Source organism: Spea bombifrons, chromosome 5, assembly GCF_027358695.1.
Source record: "Spea bombifrons isolate aSpeBom1 chromosome 5, aSpeBom1.2.pri, whole genome shotgun sequence".
NCBI classification, from domain to species: Eukaryota; Metazoa; Chordata; class Amphibia; order Anura; family Pelobatidae; genus Spea; species Spea bombifrons.
In genome coordinates, this window is record NC_071091.1 from 29,429,715 (window position 1) to 29,454,069 (window position 24,355).

The window sequence follows — 24,355 nt, forward strand, 5'->3', positions numbered from 1 at the left end:
ACACCGCGCTACTCAAGCCATCAAGTACTTTGGTGGAATGAGACTGCTTTGTGACAAGACCAAGTTCACTCAAACTGAATTTAGCATTATGAAGGGGCAGCCCACGATATTTCTCCCACAAGGGGTGTCTGAGATGGCCCTGTATGAGAGACAGTCCAAATAAAAATACTTTCAAGTAATCTATTATACAGGGCCAACCGAGCTCCTACAGAAGGGAACATAACTGGGTCTGCAATAATGCATAGCGACACCTGAACCTCCAAGGTACAATATGAAATCTGATGAATCTATTGACCTAAACAACTTTTTATTTTCAACAGCCATTTTGGTTTTTAGTTTACAAATTAAACGTCTGTTCTCACGCACCGGCAAGATAAGCATTTTCTATGCTACTCTATCAACCCTGGTTTTACTCTGCATATTTATAGACAAACTGATATTAATTAATACTATTTTACCGCAGTGCTACCCTTTACACCTATGTATGATTTCCCGATCTTCAGCTACATAATGTTGCCAGTTACATCATATACACATATAGAAAAATACAAGGCTAACAGATTTTCACAATATTTAATTTGTACACTAATGTAGCTATATGCAACTTCTGAAGGAACGTTAGGAGGGTACAAGGTAGGGTTAAAACACGTTCATAGTTTGGTCCAATATCTTACTGTAGTGGTTATTTTCGCCGTTCCGTTTAGGGAACAAGGTTTAACATGACAAATGTCACATGCACAGTCAGTCACGTATGGACAACTGCAGAAACGGATCAACAAAAGGCCTGTACACCCAGTTTCAATCATACATAACTAATAAGGCTATTATAATACATCTATATGCAGCATGAACTGTCAACACAGCCATTCATTATTGAGCACCATATATACATATGTATATATAAACAGTTTGAAACAGCAGACACATGGGAATAATTAAAAAGTGCCATTCCAAGGCTGCACATAAAATATATATATATTTACAAAGCTCAAAAAAAAAAAAACAGCTGCAACATAATTTATTGCCAATGCCCCTTAAGAAAAGAAATGGCCATATTGTACAACAAAAGGTAATATTACCATAATATCTCCCCGGTTCACTTACAAAATCCCTGCTTAAGGATTCGCTGTAAAACCTGCTCTATGGCTTCCCCGTGTCGCCACGGATACTGCATTAAATTAATAAATAGCAAACCGATGAAAAAGGGGTCAATAGAGTAAAACTTAAACACCGTCTGAAGAGAAACCGTCGATATAGCCGTAACGCGCTCCGTTAAAAATATTCTAATAATGGGCAAGGAAGGGTTAAAAAGACCAATCTAATAAATGAAATGTATGCAGTACGGGGACCGAGCATGTGATTAAAGAATTCCTTTCCAAGACACTGGGCTCTTTGGTAGTTTTGATTAAGCTGAGGGCACAATCACTTAGACTAATAAAAAAAAAAGTAGTAGTGCATTTCTATCAGGCCCCCGGGGCTATTACATTTCAGCGATCCTCTGCTACAGATAACGCTGCGCGTGGCAGACTGGAAATGCTGAGTAAAGAGCACAGGATCACACATGGGGCCAACCGATTAAATAAAAATAAAGAAAAACATAACAGATTTGCATTTTGCAATATTTTCTGAAGCCAGAGTACATCCGTGTGCTAAAATCACTAAGAGAGTTATAGATCATGCCGATAAATGGCTTCATTTTGGTCATTTTGCACAATGAAGATATTCTGATGAGGAGATCATGAACCCTACTTAGATCTGGAAGGAAAAACCTTAGACAATATGCTCGAGTCCCGTTATCTAGATAACTATTAGGATAAGGGATTTATTTAGGACACATTTAAACGGGGTGCAAACACATCTCATCACTACAGCAGAATAAGTATCATTTGATCTTCGTATACTTTTGAAATACTTGGGGCTACTCGTAAATAGGATCCAGTTATGCAGACAGGTGTCAGACATAGAAATTTGGAACGCCGTGCATCTGTGCATGTTTGCTTTGTGCAAGCCTTGGAATTTCTGAAAGCCCCCGTGGGAGCGCTCAACATTGAAACGTTATTGCTTTGGTTCTATCTCACACACACAGACGTATATCACAATCACAGACGTTGGGACTGGAATTAAGATCATAAGAAAACCAAAACGAGGATTTCTTAGCTTAAGTGCTGAACATGAAATTTCTAAGTGCTCCTTACGTAGTATGCTCTGGGCTACACTCAATGTGGATCCATGTTTTTTTTTTTTCATATTAAAATGTGAAATTTTACACGATAAAAACGTAATATCAACTGCAAGAAAAAAGGATGTGTCAGCTAGCAGCGTGCACAAATCCAGTGCAATGCTGTTTGCTCTTCAGTCTGGCAACACACAAAATAAAATGGTAATAAATAACTGCCAATAAAGTCCACTTAAAAAAAAAACATTAAGACGACAAAGTGGAATATACACAAAAAACAATGTTTGCAGCCATGAGCATTAAGCATGTGTCAAACTGCTCTGTACATTGAGACGTCATTAAATCACATGGCAACAACTGGTTTGACTCGCGGTACACAGAAGTCCCTCCTTGGGATTCCGCTGGATATTCACAGATATTGTTTTTTCACAAAGAGGTAGCTGTAGTACATTGTTTTTAAAGTTCTTTTTCTTTAAGAGTCCAAGTTCGTTTGCAGAGTCTGACATTTGGTCAGAGAACAGCTTTATGCTGCCTGTGGGTACAGCTTTGCCGGCACTACCATTTGCGCTGATGCACATCTTCCAACTGGACTTCTCCTGCACTTTGACGCTAGAAAAGGAAAGATTATTCTGAGAGTCTATTATATACTTGGCTCCATTATGTAACTGGGAGCCCAAGCACAAACTCATTAGTTTTAGACTTTCTACCAGTTCTCCTGCACTTCTTGGCGATTGCTGCACAGAACCAGCGGAACCAGAACAGTTGCGCGTATTTCCAGATGAATTATTTGAGTTACCACCTGATGTGTTGGAAGGGCTGCCTCCTCCTTTGTTATCACTGGGACTTGTTTTATCTACTCCAGTATTTCCATTACTCGGTTTACTTTGACCTCCACCATCACCTTGATTACCAGGTGGACCTTCACTGCTGTCTCTTCGATGCCACGAATAGGTAAACCCGCTATCCTTATCCAGACGTCGTCGACTCTCGGAGTCATCGTCGCTAGTTTCTGAGCTACTGCAGCTGGATCCCCGGCCTTGACTTTTCCTTCTGTGGTATCTTTTGTGCACTGTACCAGGGGATGCGATATTCATTTTTAATCTACTTAGCTTTGGTGGAAGATTTTCATCCATATCAAATTCATCATCTGACTCTCCTTCCTCAAAAATCTGATTGAGCACTGGCGCACTCTTTCTTGAAGTGAGACGATTTGTAACAGAGGGTTTTCGTCTTAGAACAACTTGTGCAGAGAGAGGAAGTGGCTTCTTTTCTTCTTCATCTTCCTCTTCATCCTCCTCCACCCTAAAGAGACACTTTCTTCCGCTTGTTGTTGGGTTCACAGAAGGAAGCGCAGAAACTGCTGTCCCAGTAAAATCGGGAACATCCTCTTTCTTCAATGGGTCCACAAGACCTTTATTTCTATGCCCATTGAGCACATTCTCTGCACTGCGAGCAGGAGACGGTGGAACAGCCACATGAGCTATTGGAGAAGCAGTCAAATCATCGTCCAGGTCCTGAGGAACATCAATTTTTGTTGGCCAAGATTGCCTAAGGAGAAACACAAAAAGCTTATTAAGTTTAGTTATTGGAGCAGTCGTCTGGTTTCCATAGATGCTGTCTATACAAAAATACAATGGACACTGTAAAAGGCGCCGATGATACATTGTGCAGTCATGATTCCTGCCAATTATTGAATATGTAGGAATATGAACGAGGAGGTCAGAATCAACATGGCCAAGGACTACATATAAGACAGTTAACGCGTGTGCTACTGACAAACTCAGACCTATCAAAATCAGTCAGAAGACAAGCAGCACTTACAAAGCTACCATGAATTAGGCATGTATTAATGCAGTGCAGGTGTTTGTTTTTTTTCCACCTCTGTACAAATTAACGATTAACTGTAAGTGTAACTCTTTATACAAAAAAAATATAGTGACCTTAACTACACTATGTTGTTCATATTCCATGGAGTATAACGGCTACTGAACAGTTGCTATGATACAAACTAGCAGTAGACTAAATAGAGCGGGGAGTTCATTGTTTGCTTTAAACACGCTTTTAAAATTTACTATAAAAGGGAAGAAACTGGTTAGTAAAAATTAACTGGGAATCATAAAATACATATATTTTTAAGTAAAACTGGGGGTTTAGACTATTCGAGAAAGCTAGTTTCAGGATATATTAAAATGAGTTTATTATACTCAAACTGCAGTGCACTCAATATTCCAAAAGCAACATTTCCATGTGTAGCCACACATCAAATATAACAACTCCATCGTTATTGTCAGAAACAATGTTCATTTTTTTTGTTTATGTAATTTCTTTGTAAAATACCCCAAAAGTATATTATAGTTTTGGCAGACCTTATATGTTGCTTATGTGAAACATGTAAGAGAAAAAAAAAGAAAAAGAAGAAAAAAAATACACTCCAGGCATACTATCATACATGTTTTATGTGACAAAAGTCATCAATGATCACCATTTGCTTTGTTTAGACATTTCCACTTTATTTAATGTGCCTCATTGTTCTGTTGTGTTAAAGCTTTGATCAGGGTAGAACTCTATAGAAGTTTGTTTATTAAAGCAGGAGCCTGCAGTTCTGACTCAAGTACTTCAATCTCCATTACAACAACCCGAGTAGGTTTCACCATCAGAATGGGTTAAGCTGCCCTGTATAGAGTATAGTTCAATCTGTGAGATGACTTGTAAGGAAGAGCCAGTTTACTACATTTGGCCTTTCGGAACGCAGTGTAGGTGGAAAGTTGAAACCACAATCCTCATGGAAACTCATCTACCAACTCCTAATTTAGTACACGGTCCCTGACTGCTCATAACTCCAACTGCTGCACATGTGGAGGATTTAAAAACCAAGTAGCCATATTTATGAGCCTAGAATTGGAATGTAATTTGTTTTTATATTAAATTGATCAATACTCCAACATTCAGAAGGATAATATGCAGGTAAATTGATCACTCAACAAATAAATAGTTTAAAATACCTGAACTGGGCTTTGATGTTACTGGGACTGGCCGATCTGGCCTGGATTTCTTTTTCTTGCTTCTCTCGGAGAATCCTTTCCGCTAGCAGGAAGTAAGTTGCTGTGATGTGGTTGTATTTGTTGGTTTCCAAGGCACTGAGAGGAAGAAAAAAAACAGGAAATGCTATATTTTTAGAACAAAAGGGTATGTTTATCAACAGATCTATTGATAACAATATATTTCTCAGACTGTCTTCATTTCACAGTATACACACCAAAACTAGAAATTAATGAACATTAAAAAGCTTCTGGGCATTTAAATTTGCATAAAAAACCAAAACTACTGTACTTTATTTTTTTTTTCTTTTGCTATGGGCAGCGGATCATATACGATAATGCAGAAGTAGGTCCAAGTAACGTAATTTACATAAGTATATATTCATAGCTCAAAGATCACTTACTCCACAATGGCATCTCTGTCAGCTATGTCTCCTAGGACCATACGTTGTATGATGCTATTGTGCTCTTCCTCAGAGAGATTTTTGTAGGACACAAGAGGGATATTGTACTTGGTGGCCGGAGAAGGGTCCACTCCTTGAAGCCATGGATGATTTTCAATTTCCTCCAGCGATGCTCTTCGTTTAGGATCTCTCTGTAGCATGCGGGTGATTAGACTGGGGAACCAAATAAAAATAGACTTGTGAGTTCAATATAATCTCTTAATGATCAAAAGAGATCATATTGTGTGAAAAAAATACAGGGAAAAATAAAGCCTCTGAAACAGACCGTCCCTTCAAGATCATGTTCAGGTCTCAAGGGAAATACCACCTTTAAAAGTCTCCAGATCTTAAAAACCCTACTGCCTTATTATGAAGTTCTACTCCCTGGAAGATTTCTTTTTTTTTTCTTTTTTTTTTTTAAAGTCACATTTAAGTCAAACTTCCTTTTGTGGTAAGGTTAAAAGAAAACATCCTTGCAGTGTTTCCACTGCTACAGAATGTGATGTCCAGTTTCTTAGAATCGGGTGGGGGAGGGGGACAACATACTGTTCATACTGTTCTAGGGTCTGTCAAATGACATACATGTAAGGGTACAACAACAAAATGATACGGTTGCAGTAGGGCAGTTGCGATCTGTCTTTCCATGCTGGTACTCACTCCTTGCACTCTTTGGACACGTGCTTGGGTACGGTATACTTGCAGTCCATGATCATAGTGAGCGTTTCACTGTCATTTGCCTCTTGGAATGGGGGGGTGCCACATACTAACATGAAGAGAATAACGCCAAGGCTCCAAATATCTGCAATGAGAAAGGCCCTTCATGAAAACACCTCAAAATTATACAATTACCAGCTTTTTTCTAGTTTTTCAATTTCAAGTTTCACTCCTAAAAATAAAAATGGTCAGTGTCCTATAAAATAAATTATGCATTTGCAAATATCTTTTACACTGCGCAAGCTGCCCACTCTATAGGGTGTTATTTCTATAAATATTGCTTATGATTATTGATTGATTATTAGAGCATTGACTGCATGCTCCGTCATACCTATCCTAAAAGATGATGTTTATTTGTGGAGGAACGTTATACGGGCAAACACCACCATGTGTGGAGCAGGAAAGTATCTCATGCTATCTAGAGCTAACCTTGTCTCCAAGATTTTTAAATGTGAATGGTAACAATGTGTGTGTGTCATTTTATATTGTAAGCTAAGACATTTCAAGCAGGCTTCTAAATATTCCAGCTCTCTAATAACCAGCTTAGCCTTCAAAACAAAATACAATTAAAATATAACCCTAATCGCTACAATGCCACTTAAAATACATTTGCAGTAACTCAAGAAAAAAAAAAAGGGCGGAGTGACTTGGTTTCCACTAAACTACCTAAGTAATGGGTAGAACAATCCTTACAATATAAATACATTAGTCTGTCAGTGCGTACTTACTTGAGCGATTATTCTAACTCAGCAGAAGGCTGCATAGTGTGGCAAATCCCGTTTAGTTACCCCTCTGCAAAACTATGTCAAGACACTCAAGATGGAAGCCAACATGGTGAGGCTTTGGAGAGGTGGCTGGTCCATTTGTAGGCACCAACCATCAACCATGCCCTGTTATGATCACAGTCACTAAGCATCTCCTAACGCCATGTCATTATATGAGTTTTTAATCACATACACAGTTTGTTTTATTTCCCCATAATAGCGCATGGTGGCAACAAGAAAACAAATACGGTAAAGAAATACTGGGTTTTATAGCCCCCCCCCCGATACATTTACTAGTACAGCAGTGAGAACATATCTAATGTAAGCCATATGTACATTCTGTTGCAACACTTCCTTTACACCCAAATGATGCACATAGCTGATCTGCCCTCGTAAATGAAGAAACAAGTTACACGTTTCTTTTCACAAGACTAATTACCACACCATAAAAGGTGAAGTTTCCCCAAAGAGTTAACAGGAAGTATATTGTATCAGGTAGTTAAGACAGATTCTGGAGATGAAACTGTGACATATGATCACAACTGTGTCAATATATGCACACACTGCTCAGAATGAACACCATTTATGATTTTTCACACATATTTAGACTTACACTGAACGATTATTAACCCCATGAGTGAGCGATATCCTATTATGGCACATTATCAATGAAAATAACACAAAGCAAATATATTTATTTCACCTTTACCAGGACATTGTGCTAAGGAGTACACTACCAAATGCATAGGTAAAAAAAGGGTAGGGTGAGGACACGGTTTAGTTATTATCACTATGTCATGAGCATGCTCGTCTTTTATGGAATTTGAAACGTGATTAATGTGGCAGGACATGCAAACACAGAAGGAATCTATTCAGTGGGCCACAGAGAAAACCTACAAAAAGCAGAATTAAGTGAACATTTCACTGACAATAAAGATATTGCTGATGGCAAGCAGCTGCTGCAGAATCCAATTTAGGACTTCTGGACACCATCGGGTAATCCGCCCAGAGAACCCTACAAAGATCTACACGCTATAAGTTGCATCAAGAAGGCAATAAAATCTAAAATCTACCACATATGTACCACATATCCATCCAGCACAACACAGGGAATGGCACAAAAGACATAAACCTAAAGATACTCCTAGAGCCTCATTTGTTTACCATCATCAACTGCCCAGCTAAAGAAATAGAATGCAACAGAAAGGGGCCGTTTGCTCTAATAGCCTACAAGAGTTACTAGAAATTTAAAAGAACTGATACATTTACCATAACGTCTACATCAAGAATGTAGACGTTATCAGGAATTTCTAGTTGGTAGACACAGTGCTCTCAGCAACTGTTTATAACTACAAACAATTCATGATCTAAACATATAAAAGGAACATTTAACTAAAATTCCCTATAAAAACTAAACCTCAAGAACCTCAGCAATATAGGAGTTCTAGCTTTTATATAATATGTGGGTAACCCCATTAATACTTTGCCCCGCTTAAAGGGGGAAATCTATATGATGAAATACAGAAACACATACAGTACCGGTCTCCCAAGCAAAGCAACACAAGCATGCATATGCATGTCTGGATGAATGTAACATGTACTGCAACATACATGGGCACAGGGACATGTTATTTGGGCAAATCCCCAACAGAGCTTTAAGCTGCTGCACACTGAGAAGAACCGTTATAGACCTTATCCTGAAGTCCGCTGCCAGGCAGCAGCAGCCTGGGATCCCAGAGGCCTACGGTGCAAGAAACAAATGGTGCAGGTAAGGAAAAACCAAAGCCAGCTGTCCCCAACATCAGCTCCTAGAGGTACTGAGCATCTGCTAAAAAGATATTAAAGCCTCTTAACCTTAAATGAACATCCAGTGTAGGTGCAGTAAAAACGAAGTCCACACATTGTACATTTCACTGCCATTTTAATGCAGCACATATGTGGGTTAAGTCAATACATTTTTATATTTTTTACAAATGAATTAAAAAATAAAACATACGGTCATGCAAACTGTGGCACCAAAAATGTAATTTGTAATAATTGCCCAAGAGTAAAGGCATTTCACAGGCATTCATAAGTTACTATAGATTTAGGCACTTAAATGTCTTTTCATGAGGAGGGTCTATTAACTGCGCATTTCTTCTCCTTCCCATCACCCTGCATCACAGACGGCCAACACCAACCGTTCCTGTGAGGGGACTCACTAGGGCCAGCCCTTCATCATACATAATGGCACCAGGGAGATGAAACTCCAAGACGTTAGAGCTCCTGAGTTAGTCTACTCCATAGACTATGGTTTGGTGTGCATATCATAATCCCAATGATCACTACAAGAGCAAACCATAAAACCAAAACAGGCAACTACAAACTTCTGTTTAATGTTAAAGTTCTGATTTGGAACCATGGACACCAAGTCATTAAAAAATGACAGTACTCTAAAAACCCTGAGTACATGATACTAATGATTAATTCAAAATTCATGAACCTCTATAGATGGATAACTTTATAACTCCATCTATTACAAGGATGGACACTAATGTCCCAGTGCTAAATATAGATTATAGTTCTGAACATTTGTTCTTTGTATCTAAATTGCATTTTACTTAGTGAAATTATAAAATGAAGGATGAGAAAACATAACGGAACAAAAAAGTTGAACATGGATTGCATGGGAAATTCACTAAAAAGAAAACAAAAAAAAAAAAAAAAAAAAAAAAAAATGACAGCCCAAACATACAAACCACATGATTTAGAAAGACTGACGACACACTTGTGAAACTTGTGTAATGGATGACCATAACACATCCCTACTGACCTGCTCTGAAAAGGCCAAACAAGACAACAAAGTGTCATGGATCTAACAGATCTGTTCAAAGATAAAAAAAAAAAAAAACCCTGATCTTTACTCACCAACGAGCAATAATTATTTAACATTGTAAGCACATCATTCTAGGAGTGCTGCAAATATAATGCTTAAAATAAGCCTATATCAGAGATTAACGCTAGTCCTCAAGTATCTACAAGAACATCCAATAATATGTATTTTGTGTTTCTTCTGCCATGAGCACGGTATAGCACCGAGTGACTCACCTGTGATCATATAAACAAAAGATATTCTGTGCATTCAAGCACTTCAAAGAACCCTAGCCCCGGAAATTAGCGCGTAGGCTTTCACAACGTCATAAAAACAAAGTCTGTGTTTCTGAATGTCTGAAAATCCTGTCTAAGGAAAGCCCCCTCATGCACCAGATTCAAATGGACTCCGCGTAAAAAAAGCCAAATAAACAAATTGTAAAACGATTGTCTCAAAAATGTTATATTTTGCTTGTGGAGTCATCATTAATTGTTTACAAACATATAATGCAAATGGTGTTCTAATGATTAGAATAAATCCCAGAAGTGTATTTTCTGCCGTGTATCCGAATCATCCATGCTCATCTGGCTCTAAACAAAACGCATTGAAAAGGGGGGTCTTTTCCCGGAAACATCTGTGTTGTTTGCAGATCTAGCTCACCAGGCAGTAAGTGGGCGAGTGTCTCACCATTGCATATCCTATTTGTGCGGATTATTAAACAAACTGTCCCAGAGCAACAAGCTGCCACCCGACATCAGGGGCAACCGTGTCACCAGTGAGCTCGCACCTCCCACCAGTGCACAGGAAACGCCAGGCGTGTAAATAACCGGCTGATGGACGCACATACCGGTTCTCTTCAGACATGTTACAGTAACATTTCTTCCTACCCGTCGTGGAACTCATGTAAGTGCCGCTTAGGCACACTCCTTAATTTCTATGCTGGTTTTAAGCACAATACTGACATTTCACTAATTTTTTTTCTTAAATACCACAATTTTCTGTGAATTTTTTTTTTCTTTCTTTAATAGACTGGCAGCTACAGTATCGCATAAATGTTTGTAACAACTATATAGTGGCTTTTTATAAATGCTTAGGTCTGTTTTACTGGCCCAATAGGAACAGTATGTGTTTTTTTTATGCTGCCCTGTGGTAAACTGTAAAACGCCTCATCATGGTCACCAAATGGGACCCTCTCTAAATAAGGACTACAAGAAAAGTGCCTTCATTATCTCTATACAGAATCAGCTTCAGCATACCAAGACATTTTGGACAAGTCTATGCTTCCAACATTGTGGGAACAGTTTGGGGAAGGTCCTTTTCTATTCCAGCGTGACTGCCCCAGTACACAAAGCAAGGTCCATGAAGACATGGCTGGATGAGTTTGGTGTGGAAGACCTTGTCTGGCCCTCACAGAGCCCTGATCTCAACCCCGTCAAACACCTTTAAGATAGACTAGAACGGAGATTGCGAACCATGCCTTCTTGTCGAACATCTGTTCCTGACCTCATAAATGCTCTACTGGATGAATGGGTAAAAATTCCCACAGAAACAGTCCAAAAAGCCTTCCCAGAAGTGTTATAGCTGCAAAGGGGGGACAAACAACATTTATGTCTATGTATTTAGAATGTGATGTCATTAAAGTCCCTGTTGGCGTAATGGTCAGGTGTCCCAACACTTTTCTCCATATAGTGTATGTGCACACACACACACACACACACACACACACAATTCAAAGGTTTGGGGTCACTTAGCATAGCTAGGAATTTTCTTAATTTACAACTAAAATAGCCAACATAATTGCAAAAGGCTTTTCTAACGATCAATTAGCTTTTAAATTTTTTACTTGAATAAGTGAACACAGTAGTGATGGTTGCTGATAAATTATCTCTGTACACCTATAAATTCCATGAAAATCAACTATTTCCAGCTACGATAGTCATTTAAAACATTAACAATGTCTACGCTGTATTTCTGATCCATTTCATGTTATTTTAATGGACAACATTTTCAAAATGGACATGCTTTTTTTTTTCATAAACAATGAAATTTCTAAGTGACCCCAAACTTTTGAATGCCCTGCCTCCTTAGAGGTCACCGTCATTTCAGTTGACCACCATTTAAAAATTAGGCAGCATTGAATGAATGCGTTACTTTAAAGCTGCTGTTCCATTTTGACAAATCATTTGCAGCACTCCTTAAGAGTAATGTCAATTTATTATTTTTTTGGAAGGATGTATCACATAAAATACAAACTGTTAAGCTCCTATGCCAAAACAGTAACTGAGGCTTCTAATGCTGCATTCAGTTGTAAAAAGAGTTAAATTCAGTAGAGTAGGATGAACTGCACCTTTGAAAAAAAACATGCAACGAATCTTAGGATCTCCATGACTGTGTTTCGCAGTTCAAGTTAATTGCTAAGCAGCTAGACCTGCAGCCTAGAAACAGATCAGATCTGTTCCAAGATGTATTTATACACACCTACTGCAGGAGCATCGTACTCATCTCCAAGTAGTATCTCTGGAGCAGAATAAGCCAAAGAACCGCAGCTTGTCGTCAGCTTCTTCCCGGGCTGGAACTTGTTGCTAAAACCAAAATCTGTCAATTTCACAAGTCCCTGCTTCTCGAAGAAGACCACATTCTCTGGTTTCAGGTCTCTGTGAACCACGTGCAACTTGTGGCAGTAGGAAATCGCATGTACTATCTGAGCAAAATATTTCTTGGCCAAATCTTCGCTGAGACCTTCTTCGTGCTTCATTATGTAATCGTACATATCGCCGCCATCTCCGAGTTCCAAGATAAGATAGAGTTTGGTCTGCGTGTCAATGACTTCATACAGGCGGACTATGTTTGGATGCTGTACTAATTTCATGCATCTTACTTCTTGGAAAAGATGCCCCGTGGCCAGAGAGTCTAATTTGGTCTTGTCAATTACCTTAACGGCCACTTTCTCCCCTGTAAACACATGGCGGGCGAGTTTGACCACAGCAAAGTGTCCCCTTCCCAAGGTTTTGTCCAAGTCATAAAGCCCAGCTATTTTCCCATCATATCCTCTTTTGAAACCCGCCATGCTGCACCGAGGAGCAAAGATTCCTGAAGTTTGGGCCGTCAGTTTCTTCTCATAACAGAATATCTGAAGCAAGCAAGGAATGCATTTTCATTGCCTTCACACACATCTGTAACACAGAAACCAAAGCTATTAAGTCTGAAATGATCTGAGGGAAGAAAAAGAGTTATACATTTCAGATTTAGCAAAAAATGAAACATTCACATTTACATATTTAGCCAGGGGGGATAAGATTTGTGTTTTGGCTCCAATGTTCTTTAGTGCGTCCCAACATTTAATAAAAAAAAAATTATAATCAGGATTAATCATGTGTTAATGTTATCGTCGGATTTTAATAGCTACACCGAGTCTGCTGGTTCACTATAAATGTTATGTCCTAGACCATACAAGTGAGGTCTACATCCAATGTATATGGCATTTGACATGCTGGTGACATTTGTATTAATGTAAAAACGCTCCAATATTGTCTAGAAAGCCTTAAAAGCAAAAACCTATAAAATAAGTGTGTTATCAATAACTCGACTGAGGCTTTAACTTGTGTTCAAACTGCTAGTGATCAATAGCATAATTCAGATTCAACACTAATGAGTGAACTGTAAAGCGGTTGGAAGGGAAGATAAGAACGGTAAACGTGGCCATACATGGGACCATATTCCAAGAACGCAACAATCATTAACACGAGTCTTTTGTGCAGGAAGTCACGTATAGAAGCCGTATTAGAGCTGGCTCTATTGAAATGTATATGGTGCCCGAGGATGGTAATGTTGACTTCAAAAGTAATTGTTCAGTGAAAATGATGGCAAACACCTGGAGAAGATATCTCAGAGCGGTCGGCTAAGATAGTAAATATACCCATCCACAACCTACAGCGATGGCCGTGTATTCCAAGCCAAGGAAAGATCGCACTGCCCTATCAAACACATACACAAAGCAGAAACTGCATCATCACCAATGCCAGGTGAACAAAACAGACATGTCACCTCTAACTCCTCCAAGACCACACTGTGTTTCTCTGTCAGTCCAGTACGAAGAAAGTAAAGGTACGTAGTATGTGCACAAATACATAACGCAAGGCCCTCCTTGGTGAAACAGGGTATATTACAGTTACAGTGAAACTGATGCATGTACAGTGATGGACTCACAGCCCAATACTTTGTACACACACATACATATATAATTAGTTGAAGGAAGGGAAATAAGTTGAGTTTGGCTAACACTGTATACAATCACTGTGAGACTGCCAGGTACACTAAGGCTAGCATGTAGAACAATGGGGGTTATTCACTAAAGGAAGAGATAGCAGGAGAGCTGTAGTTTCACTTCACTATGAATTATGAAGGGCAACCACGACAAAGCTTATTCCTTTGCAGAAAGAATTGTTGGTCTTTTGAAGGCAGCGAGGTTTTGATAATGTGGTTGGAGTAAACGGGAATTTACTCATTAGAAACATAAGAACAAGAAATAAAAAACCGATGCAGAACGAACGTTAGCTGTGGTTTCCATATCGCAGTGGACCATGTTTTCTATGAAAACCTAAAGTTGCCAAACAGCCATGTGATTCGAAACTTCAGATCATCTGAGCACAAACATGCCAGGAACCCTTGGAACCCTCCCAACCCATCTTTAGCAGCAAAGCTCATGTGTACAAAAGAATATTTCATCAAATAGAGCTACACAAACATATACCGGCACTTTCACTTTCCATGGCAGAGCCACCTATCAGTGCTTGCTTTGCGGTCAGATGACAATTAAATGTTACCAGGCATAATATATATGCCTGGTAACGTATTTTATCTCTAGCTTGGCAGCCGGGTCCTCTCTCCATAATGTATTGTTTGTTTTTTGACATTGTACATAATGCTAGGTGTAGTTGAGTAGAATAGCATCTGATACTTTACACTTTTTATGATCTATATTCATTTACCAATCCACCTACAGCTTTGTCCCTTATTTTTCAATCAATGAAATGGTTTTGGATCCCGGGGCTGGGTCAGAGGCAAACCCTACATAACTTATCAATTACCTCCCTTTTTTTCCCTCAGTCCATCTTCACAAAGGCTCCCTGAACAAGTCAATAACAAAAGGTAACTTAACAATACAGGAAAGATAAGCTTTAAAAAATATGACAACATGCAGTTTCACCCTTTGGAGTAAGTAAGTATCTTCAACAGTTCAGCACTATTAGCGTGTAAACCAGGCTGAATATGCAGAACTCCATTGTGTGTTTATTAGGCAGCTGAAATCGCCTGCATTGTTTTATAGCTGGCAAGAAAGCAAGACTTTTCTTTGAAGTCGTTACTTCCTATGCAGGATGCTGTGCTTATCTATGCAGCATACGTTTAAAGAGACAGTTTAATGTCCCATGGAGCTATTCCAAACAATAATGCATATTAAAGTACTTTGAGTGCTTATGCATGCATTATTGGGAAAAGCTCAAAATAAAAAATACTTGCCTTGCTGCCTCCTCCGAGGTCCAGTGATTCTCGCCACTGATTGCCTGGAGAACGCTCCCAATTAGAGTATTGTCTCATCTGAACTCACCCTAGTGCTGACTAGCGGTTTGTATATGATATGTCCGCCCAATCCCCACATTACTTTACAAAGGGGACACAATTCAAATGTAAGAAGGACCTCTCGGCTATCATATGCATTAAAGTGGACTGGAAGGATATCATTAAAAATGTTATATATTTTATATTCCAGAATGATCATGCACTAAACCAAGAACAAACATTCATGTGATCATTGGAGTGATTTGCTTGTCATCTGTAGAACTTTGACATTTGGCCTGTTTCAAACATGTCAACAACCAGCTTGACAAACTTCTTTTGGATTTAGAAGCCGGCCAAAACATTTAGCAGCCAGGTTTTTTTTTTTGTCATGGAACAAACTAGTTTATGTCATTCTAGGGTAGGCACCATGAGCACAATCTTCTAATACATACATGTGTCTTGAATCCAATGCCAGACAATATCCATGTAACATACAAAACTAGGGTTTCAATCCAACCGCCAGCTTATTCTCTACTCTCGCCCACCTTATGATAAGGATGTTTTGGCATCTCCAGATAACCAGCCGAGGCTTTCCCACTCAAGTATAGAATTGTCTAGGTCCATCCCAACTGCTTAGCACAATGCAGGGTAGCCACTAGAATGACTGGCCCAAGTGACATCATTAGTCAATTTTGCTTATTTGTATAAAGAGATTTAGATAACTGAGCATGTTGCCTGTGCTCGAACTTTCACCCAAAGGCATAATGAGTATAAGGTTTATACACATTCAGAAGCTTCTCAAAAAGGTATTGTTTTAAGATTTTGGGGGTGCAAAAAATACATATATCGGCAATGACTGATTTAAGAATATTTTCTAAATGGGTCAAAGATATCAAAGCTATGACAGAAATAAAAAAAAGATTATCTTTCTTTTGATATCATTATATAGTACCACCACATCGGGCCTGGTCAAGACATTTAACACCCAAGTTAACACCCTGCTGTGTGCTAAGTTAAAAAATAGCAAAGGTCATCTTAAATTTACAGTTACTCTTAAATGTAGTCTTCGGGTACAGCAACGTGCTTTCATACAAATGCAACTTGCATAACGTTCTGTTACATACTGTAAGATCTTATCTGAGTGGAAAAATCCCCGATATAAAGGAAGTGGCAGAAATCACACAAGCATACGGTCAAGTTTACTTACTGAACAAAAAAGAGGTGTCAATGCAATTCGCCTTTGGTTTACCCAACATTTAAGCTATGCAGAACTTTCTAAATATTTGCCATTATTAGTTCCATATCAGAAAAGCATAGAAACTCGCCCGGCATAAAACAGGCACCTCGCTGGAGGTGGGGGAAAGAAAAAAACCAACAAAACAATGTTACTATGCTATCATGAGATGGCTGCACTTCCACAACTTAGAAACATAGAATTTGAAGGCAGATAAGATCCATACGGCCCATCCAGTCTGCCCATTTCCCTGACAGAAGGGATTCAAGTCCCTATCATTCCCGGTTCTGGTCCCATAGTAAGGATAGTTTATGTCTACCCTTGCATGTTTAAATTCCCTCACTGTAGTTGCCTACATCTGTTGGGATAGCATGGTTGGGTGGAAAATAACTAAAATCAATCCCAGGAGAATAAGATCAGAATAACTACAATTTTTACCCACATCTTCTACCTGGCTCATTCCATCAAGACGACCAGTGGAAAGTTCCTACAATAACATGACACTGCTTTGGGAATTGTGCTCATCTAGGGAACGAGCAGTACAGCAATTGCATGGTGTCTAAAACATAGCAGAGCTAGCCGCTTATTACTAAGTGTTTTTGGATGAAAAATAAGAACAAAGCATGCACACTACCATCTTTCTGAGGATCACCGACTTTGCCGGTATGTTCTTCCTGAGCAATCACTGGTAATGTTGTCCTTATGAATGGGTGCATCTTCAGAGATTAATTCGAATAGGTAAATGTTTAGTTTGAGCTACTCCATTTCAGCACATTAACCCCTTAAGGACAATGGGCGGTCCCTAAACCCATTGAAAACAATGCATTTTGAGCGTGTACATGTACGGGCTGTCATTAAGGGGTTAAGACTTGTCTTGATTTGTTTACCTCTGCGTTATTTTGCTAGCACAGAAAATATGTTTTAGGTTTCCAAGCTACTATACTATATATTTGACCCTTCTTTTAGCCGATGACATCCGCAGATCAAACACAGGCTGCACACAATGTGTCTGTATAATGGGACATGTGGGCACTACAGTCCAAAAGACTCACTTTAAAATCGCTCACATTCCATACATTTGGCTACACCCAAAACCTGCCATTCTGCTTTTTAAAGAAAACATATGACACGGTGAGCTTTGTGCATATCGGTGTTTAAAAGTAGTGGCGAAAGGGTACCCCAGTGGTCATGCGCTGAGGGACATTATGTTTATGAAGCTCTGTGCTGGATCACTTTTCGGCAAATGGTGTTAAAATAGGCTTTGACATGTTTATCTGTTATAATGCTAAAATCAAGCCTATTTACCCCAAAAGACAGGGAGTCACGGCAACCAGAAGTAATAGCTCACGGAAACACACCTGCTCCTCCATAACACCCGCACACAGATAAAACTTGGCTCCAAAACTTACGCCAATATTAGTCAAGCTAGAGCTTTTAGAACACATTTAATAACAAGCTAATCCGGGGCTCCAGCAAGGACCTCTGCAGCTGTGCAGGAAGCACTTGCTCAAATGTTGCAGCAGATGGCCTGAGACCATCCCGCTCATTCCTATTGATGCAGTAGGCTCTACACCACTATGGAATCAGAATAAGGCCCTCCAGGAGGCCAAAGTCATAAGGCTCTCACGTAACTGCAGTAGTTTTGTTGGCATGGACATCAAAGACCCTCTTGGCATTGTTACAACGTCTGCGGCAGACCCACAGCACTATAGCCAAACAACACATACACTGCTCATTGATATGCACTGATAATTGATTAGCTTCAACACATCTTGCAAGCTCTAACACTTTTGAACAACGACCAAATGTTGTGATGCAATAGTTACACTGTAAATGGATCCCCCAATTGAGCCTTCACAACTCCCCCTGCTTCCTATAGCACTTTATAGCTTATATGCATCTCAGTATGAAAACTAGCAAGCCAATATGTGCCGAGACACGCTAAAATATTAACTACCAAGAAACATCGTGAAAATTTAACAACCCAACAGCAGGGGTAAAAATTTGGTTGGGGTTTATGAGCAGGCCAAAAAATGTAAACATTTTTTCTTTCAATAATGCTAATTAATACACATTAACATATCATACTTAGTAACATACACTAACACACTTACATAAACATTTTTCCATTCACATACTATACCTAGCACACACACTAACATACTTACAGAGTAACACACACACACACACTAACATACTTACAGAGTAACACACACACACTAACATACTTAAACTAAATACAAACACACAAAGTAAGATATTCACATACACCAACATATTCACATACTAACACACACACTAACATACTCCCACACAGATAAACACACTTCTCTCCCTCTCTACTTTTGTTGGCTCGGGATAGCTCTTCGCTTCCGTGCAGTCCTCGCACACTGCTGGCATCTAAGCAGCTCTCTCAGACTGTGCTAGGAGAGCGGCTCTGGCGTTGGGGGCTCCCCGGCCAAACCCTGGGTGCCATGATAGAGATTTATTGTCACCATGGCGACCTAGGGTTTGTCGAGTCCTGCCATAGTGTATGAATCAGGAAACCAAAGAAACAGGAACCCCTTTCAGCAATATTTCTTAGAGCTACTTAGATTGGTTCCTGTAAGAAACAAACGCACACAAAATCAGCAACGTAACCGACGGTGAGAGATGGGGAGATGTAACCGCGCAGACCCTCAGAATAATAGAAACAATGTTTGAATGACAAACATTAAGCAGGTTGTTAGATGCATTTGTATAGCTTGTTTGAATCCATAAACAACACGTTCCAAATATTTACCGACCATAAGCAGGAGGATTTGGGAAAAGCGGCAGATGCTCTTTAAAGTCAGACTTAAAACCTGCTAAGAGATATTAAAGCTTACTATATATCTTCTACTAGCGTGCAACATGCACACAACACATTAACGTATCCAATCCCTACGAACTCACACAGTCAACACTTCAGAACCAGAAGCATCAGCCACACAAGCCAAAACAAATACCCCAAATATGCACAGGGGTAGATATGGTTGGCCAAGAGCCCTTGTGACACTCACTTCTGAAGGGAAAATCTCGAGTGATGTTTTATGTCACCTTTTCAGATCTGCCTCTTCATTCTGTCCATATAATATCTCGTAACCGTGACTGCAATTTAACGGCACGTTAGCAGATGTAAATAATGCCATTGCGTTGCTCAATGTATATGTTGTTTTAACCTACTTCACTCGGATGTCCTCAATGGCATTCATGGGTCCTCTTTAATCCAGTCAAGCAACAGAAAGGTGCAAATGTCAATCGCACACCAGTCCCATTACAATCCCATTCAATCTCATTCCATTTTTTTCTTCTAGTAAAGGATTGTATATGGTTAGAGATTACTTTCCCTGTGAATGCCCTTCAATCAAAAACAAACATCAGAAATGTTCACACAAGGATTTCCAACCCAACTCTGTACACTGTGTGCAAAAGAACTTCTCAAAACACAATCGAGTACTCGCAGAACTGGGACTGGACTAGCCACTGGAGAATCAGCAACGGGCTTGGGAGACTATGGAAGAGGTGCTGATATCAAACTACGGCGTGTAGACTTTTCAATATTATAAGGCTATTTGAATGTGTGGATTTTTGGTACGAAAAGGGTATTGGGACATTTATATATAAAAAAAGAAACATAGCTTCGGCTTCCACTAAAAGATAAAAAAAGGAAAGTGTAGGTTCGCTCAGCTACCTCCATGGCATCATCAAGTGATGAAGTTGAAGCTAGTTTCGGTAAGTCATACTGCACGGCATGTGGGCTTTACTTCACGTCACAAAAACAAGCAACATCAGCAGCTAGCGACGTAATTAGCGTGCGAGGGGTGGATAAGATGCAGACTACATTATATGTATACACAGTGCAAGGCATTGCGGCCAAACAGCATCTTTGTCCACCCCATGAAAATCCATCTGACTTGGCCGGTTACCAATGGCCTATATAAGAGAACCCCTTCTTCCATTCCACAAATATGCACTTTCTTCCACAAATCAGTCTAAAGAGGACTGTCATGTTTAAAGATACTGGGACATCTTCAGACCAATAGTATGTCCCATAAGCTTGTGATCAGAGGCTACATGAGCGTCACATACACACGCAACAAATATATGAGCTGTAGCAAGACAGCCAACACGCAACAAGTTCAATTCGTTTTTTTTGGATTGCAGTCCATGTCTCGCGTTAGAAGCTCCTGGTCTATGACGGGAGTTCACAACTCATGGATGAGAGGGTGAAGAAAAGAGTTGGTCTAAAAACAGCCAGAGAACCCAAAAACAGCCAAAACAGCATAGACAAAACCATGACTGCCAACTACTTGTAAGGAGATACTGACAGACTTTGGAGAGAGCCCCAAGTCAACTCATGATACCTCATTCCAAATACCAACAAACCATTGACACAGCTATCATCCCTACTTACAGGCCCAACGCTTTGCATCTTAATAGGGGTCTATCTGGAAATATATGATGAGCATATATAACGAGCATTAGAAGCACAAGAGATGCATCAAATATGCAAGAACACTTCATTTAAACTGCAAAAGTATATGCGCACATCACACAGCTACGTACCAAACGCATACGCAGACCGGCAGACACACTGACCACTCATGTATTGGGACACAGGGGTTCCTGAATATGCAGGGATATACACAGTTGCACACAGATGTTACTATAAGAAGGTCTTGGCATATTAAAGTGCAGCTGTCGTGTATTTGCATAAGGCAGCTGGCTGCAAGTATATCCGCGCATGTGTACAGTTTGTGCAGAGACCTTGCATGAGCTTGGCTTCTGCTGCCACTGGACTCCTGGAAAGCAAGAACTATCCAAGCTGGGGAAGCTAAAGCACGAAACCCGCGAGGGTCACTGTATACAATATATATATATACACATGCTGGGGACTTCTGAGTGTCATTGTTTCATTGTTACAGTTTGTATACAGTATAGGATGCAGCAGATCTTATTCCATATTATTTGTGGGCCTGTCACTGTGGTTTTATATATATTACACATATACTATTATAATAGATATACATATATACACTATTATATATACATATATGGCATGCACTGCTTTGGCAATGCCCAACAACAAACACAGCAAAGTGAAAAGGAATATCCACTACATTAACAGCACCGTATAGAAATACACATTTTATTTCAGGTATAACATGTATCCATCTCACTTTTCTCTTAATGCCTAGATAAGCATCTTCCCATATATATATATATACACATATACACACACACACATATACACACCCCAATGGAAAACAGCTAACAAGCCAACCTGGTTTGCACGTTACTTTATACAGTAAAGATATAATAGAGCGTAAGCTTGCTGGGCCCAGCCCTTGCATATGTATAGCTCATATAGCATGTTTATTAGTTAAATCTGAGTATACATACAATGATGATAGTCGTACCGTATTCACAGACGGATTACCGTACATAGAAACGTGACAGCAGATAAGAAGCGTTCGGCCATCTAGTCGGCCCATTTTCCCTGTGTAGAGACTCAGCCCTTGGTGCTGTGTTAGATGCAGGACAGCTTTATCCCTATCCCCCGCACGTTTATATTCCCTCACTGTATTGGCCTCTACCACTTCTGTTGGGAAGCTGTCCCATTAAACCACGACCCTGTCAGTAAAGTACAGCTTTCAGGCAGATTATATATACGTATCTTGTGAAACTTCACAGAAAAGTATATTTAGATAGAAGACGTCCTTCTTAAACGGCCTGTATTCCGGTTCTGACGACCCCTGTGATATTGATTCGGTGGCCGGGGGGGGGGGTCACTACTTCTGTCACACACCGGCTATGTGGGATTTATTGCCGGGGAGGCTGTCTCGCAGCGGCACCAGCTTGGCGCGTACCCGAGCGCAGGGCGGGTTGACAATTCGAATGCGGACGCAGAGCGCACTCCCTTCTGTCACCCGGCCGGCTTGTGCCCTACCGAGCGGACGCAGGGGAGGAGGTGCAGCGCGACCGCTCTTTACGTCTGAGCCTGTGCTTTGTGAGCGTAGATAAAGAGCTTCACTTACATCCAAGGGCCGCAGAGTGATGGAGGCCAGAGACGGCTGCTAACCGCGGGGATACTCCTTCCGTCCGTCTCCGGTGGGGGAAAAAAAACATGCAGAAAAAAAATAATCTAGAGCAGAACCAGTAGCCGTCCGCCCCTCGGGCAGGTATGGAAGGAACGGGCGGTGGTTAGGAACGGTGTGAGTGTTCTAGGCTGTCCCACGGGCCGCGTCCCCGATGCCGACCTTGTTGCCGCTGTTATGATTCCCCCGCGGCCGACCAATAACTGCGGTTCGCGGCAGCACTGACACTGCACACCAACATGATGGGACTGTTGCTGTTATTATCAGCGGCTGCAGGGCTAGGAGTGCAGCCTGAACGCAATCGCATTCAACCGCAGTCCCTCCCTTCCGTGACGTCTGCCACAATGGGCGTGACGCGATGCAGAATGTTGCAAGCCTGGGAAAGGGGCGTGGGCAGCATTGAAAAAAAATCCTGTGATGTTGAGGGAGGAGATTACAGTCTGCATTCCTTTTTTTTCCCTTCAAATTAAACATGCTTTATCAATCCAGTGGCTCGCACCACGCTATCTGTTTTAAACAGTTTTTAAACGGATTGTACGTCAGGCTAAACGACCTCTATTTTCATTTATGGAAATGTATTATGGAGACCCCGGGGTCCCAAGGAGCCCCATAAGCAAACAATGCTTTCTAAGTACTTTCATATTCGTTGTTCAAACTGGAACAGGGTACTAGAGTAGTAGAGGCTATTATTACATAGTAGTTTTGGAGGCTAATACAGTGAGGGGATTTACACCTGCAGGGAAGATCAAGAACAGATTAATACTGGAGTCTTTACGTCATGAAAAAAGGCAGACTAGATGGGCCAAATGGTTCACATTGCCGTTGCATTCTGTGTGTCCCATGAATTATTTGGGAAACCTTTGAAGCCGGTCAACTCAATATTCCCCATTAAACCATATATTTTGGAAAACTAGATGCTCTATGCTATGTTATTTCAAATGCTGACATTAACTCCTTCCATGCACTTATTATACTACCAGACTTTTTCAAAGATTGTTGTAGACGTTTTTGAGTTTTTTCACACATACTGTTCTTCAGGTATGAATTTACAGCTCCTGGTATATGTCACTGCCAAACACCACCCCAATATGTGTTCAGCAACATCTCTTGAGTACAGTGATACCCCCTTGCATGGGTTCATCAGGTTATTTGGGGGCTAAAAGCCACATTTGGGAGGTGTCTAATTTTCAACTTGGAATATTGACATCTGTTAATCCTGCCCCATGTCCTATTTGGGATATCTTTGAAACCGTCCAATTCAATCCCCCCCCCATCAAACCATATATTTTTGAAAACTAGACACCCCAGGGTATTTCAAATGGTGGTATTTTAACACTTCTCATGTCAGGACTTTTCAGAAAATATATTTTATTTTAAATTTTTTAAATGTTTTTTTTTTTACACTTTCTTGGAACTGGATCTTTCCCCTTATGGTGTCATGGTGACATGACTGGGGTCTT

At 40.1% G+C, this 24,355-nt stretch overlaps 1 protein-coding gene across 1 annotated transcript; it reads right to left on the reverse strand.

Moving 5' to 3' along the window:
* Nucleotides 1-286: 286 nt before the first annotated feature.
* On the reverse strand, nucleotides 287-23,215 carry SNRK (SNF related kinase). The gene is made up of 6 exons (XM_053467969.1): nucleotides 22,836-23,215; nucleotides 12,465-13,159; nucleotides 6,315-6,456; nucleotides 5,619-5,831; nucleotides 5,179-5,313; nucleotides 287-3,724 (listed from the first exon to the last, which is right to left on the reverse strand). Exons 2-6 carry the CDS (start codon nucleotides 13,051-13,053, stop codon nucleotides 2,515-2,517), a joined length of 2,289 nt encoding a protein of 762 aa, XP_053323944.1. The 5' UTR covers nucleotides 13,054-13,159; nucleotides 22,836-23,215; the 3' UTR covers nucleotides 287-2,514.
* Nucleotides 23,216-24,355: the final 1,140 nt, after the last annotated feature.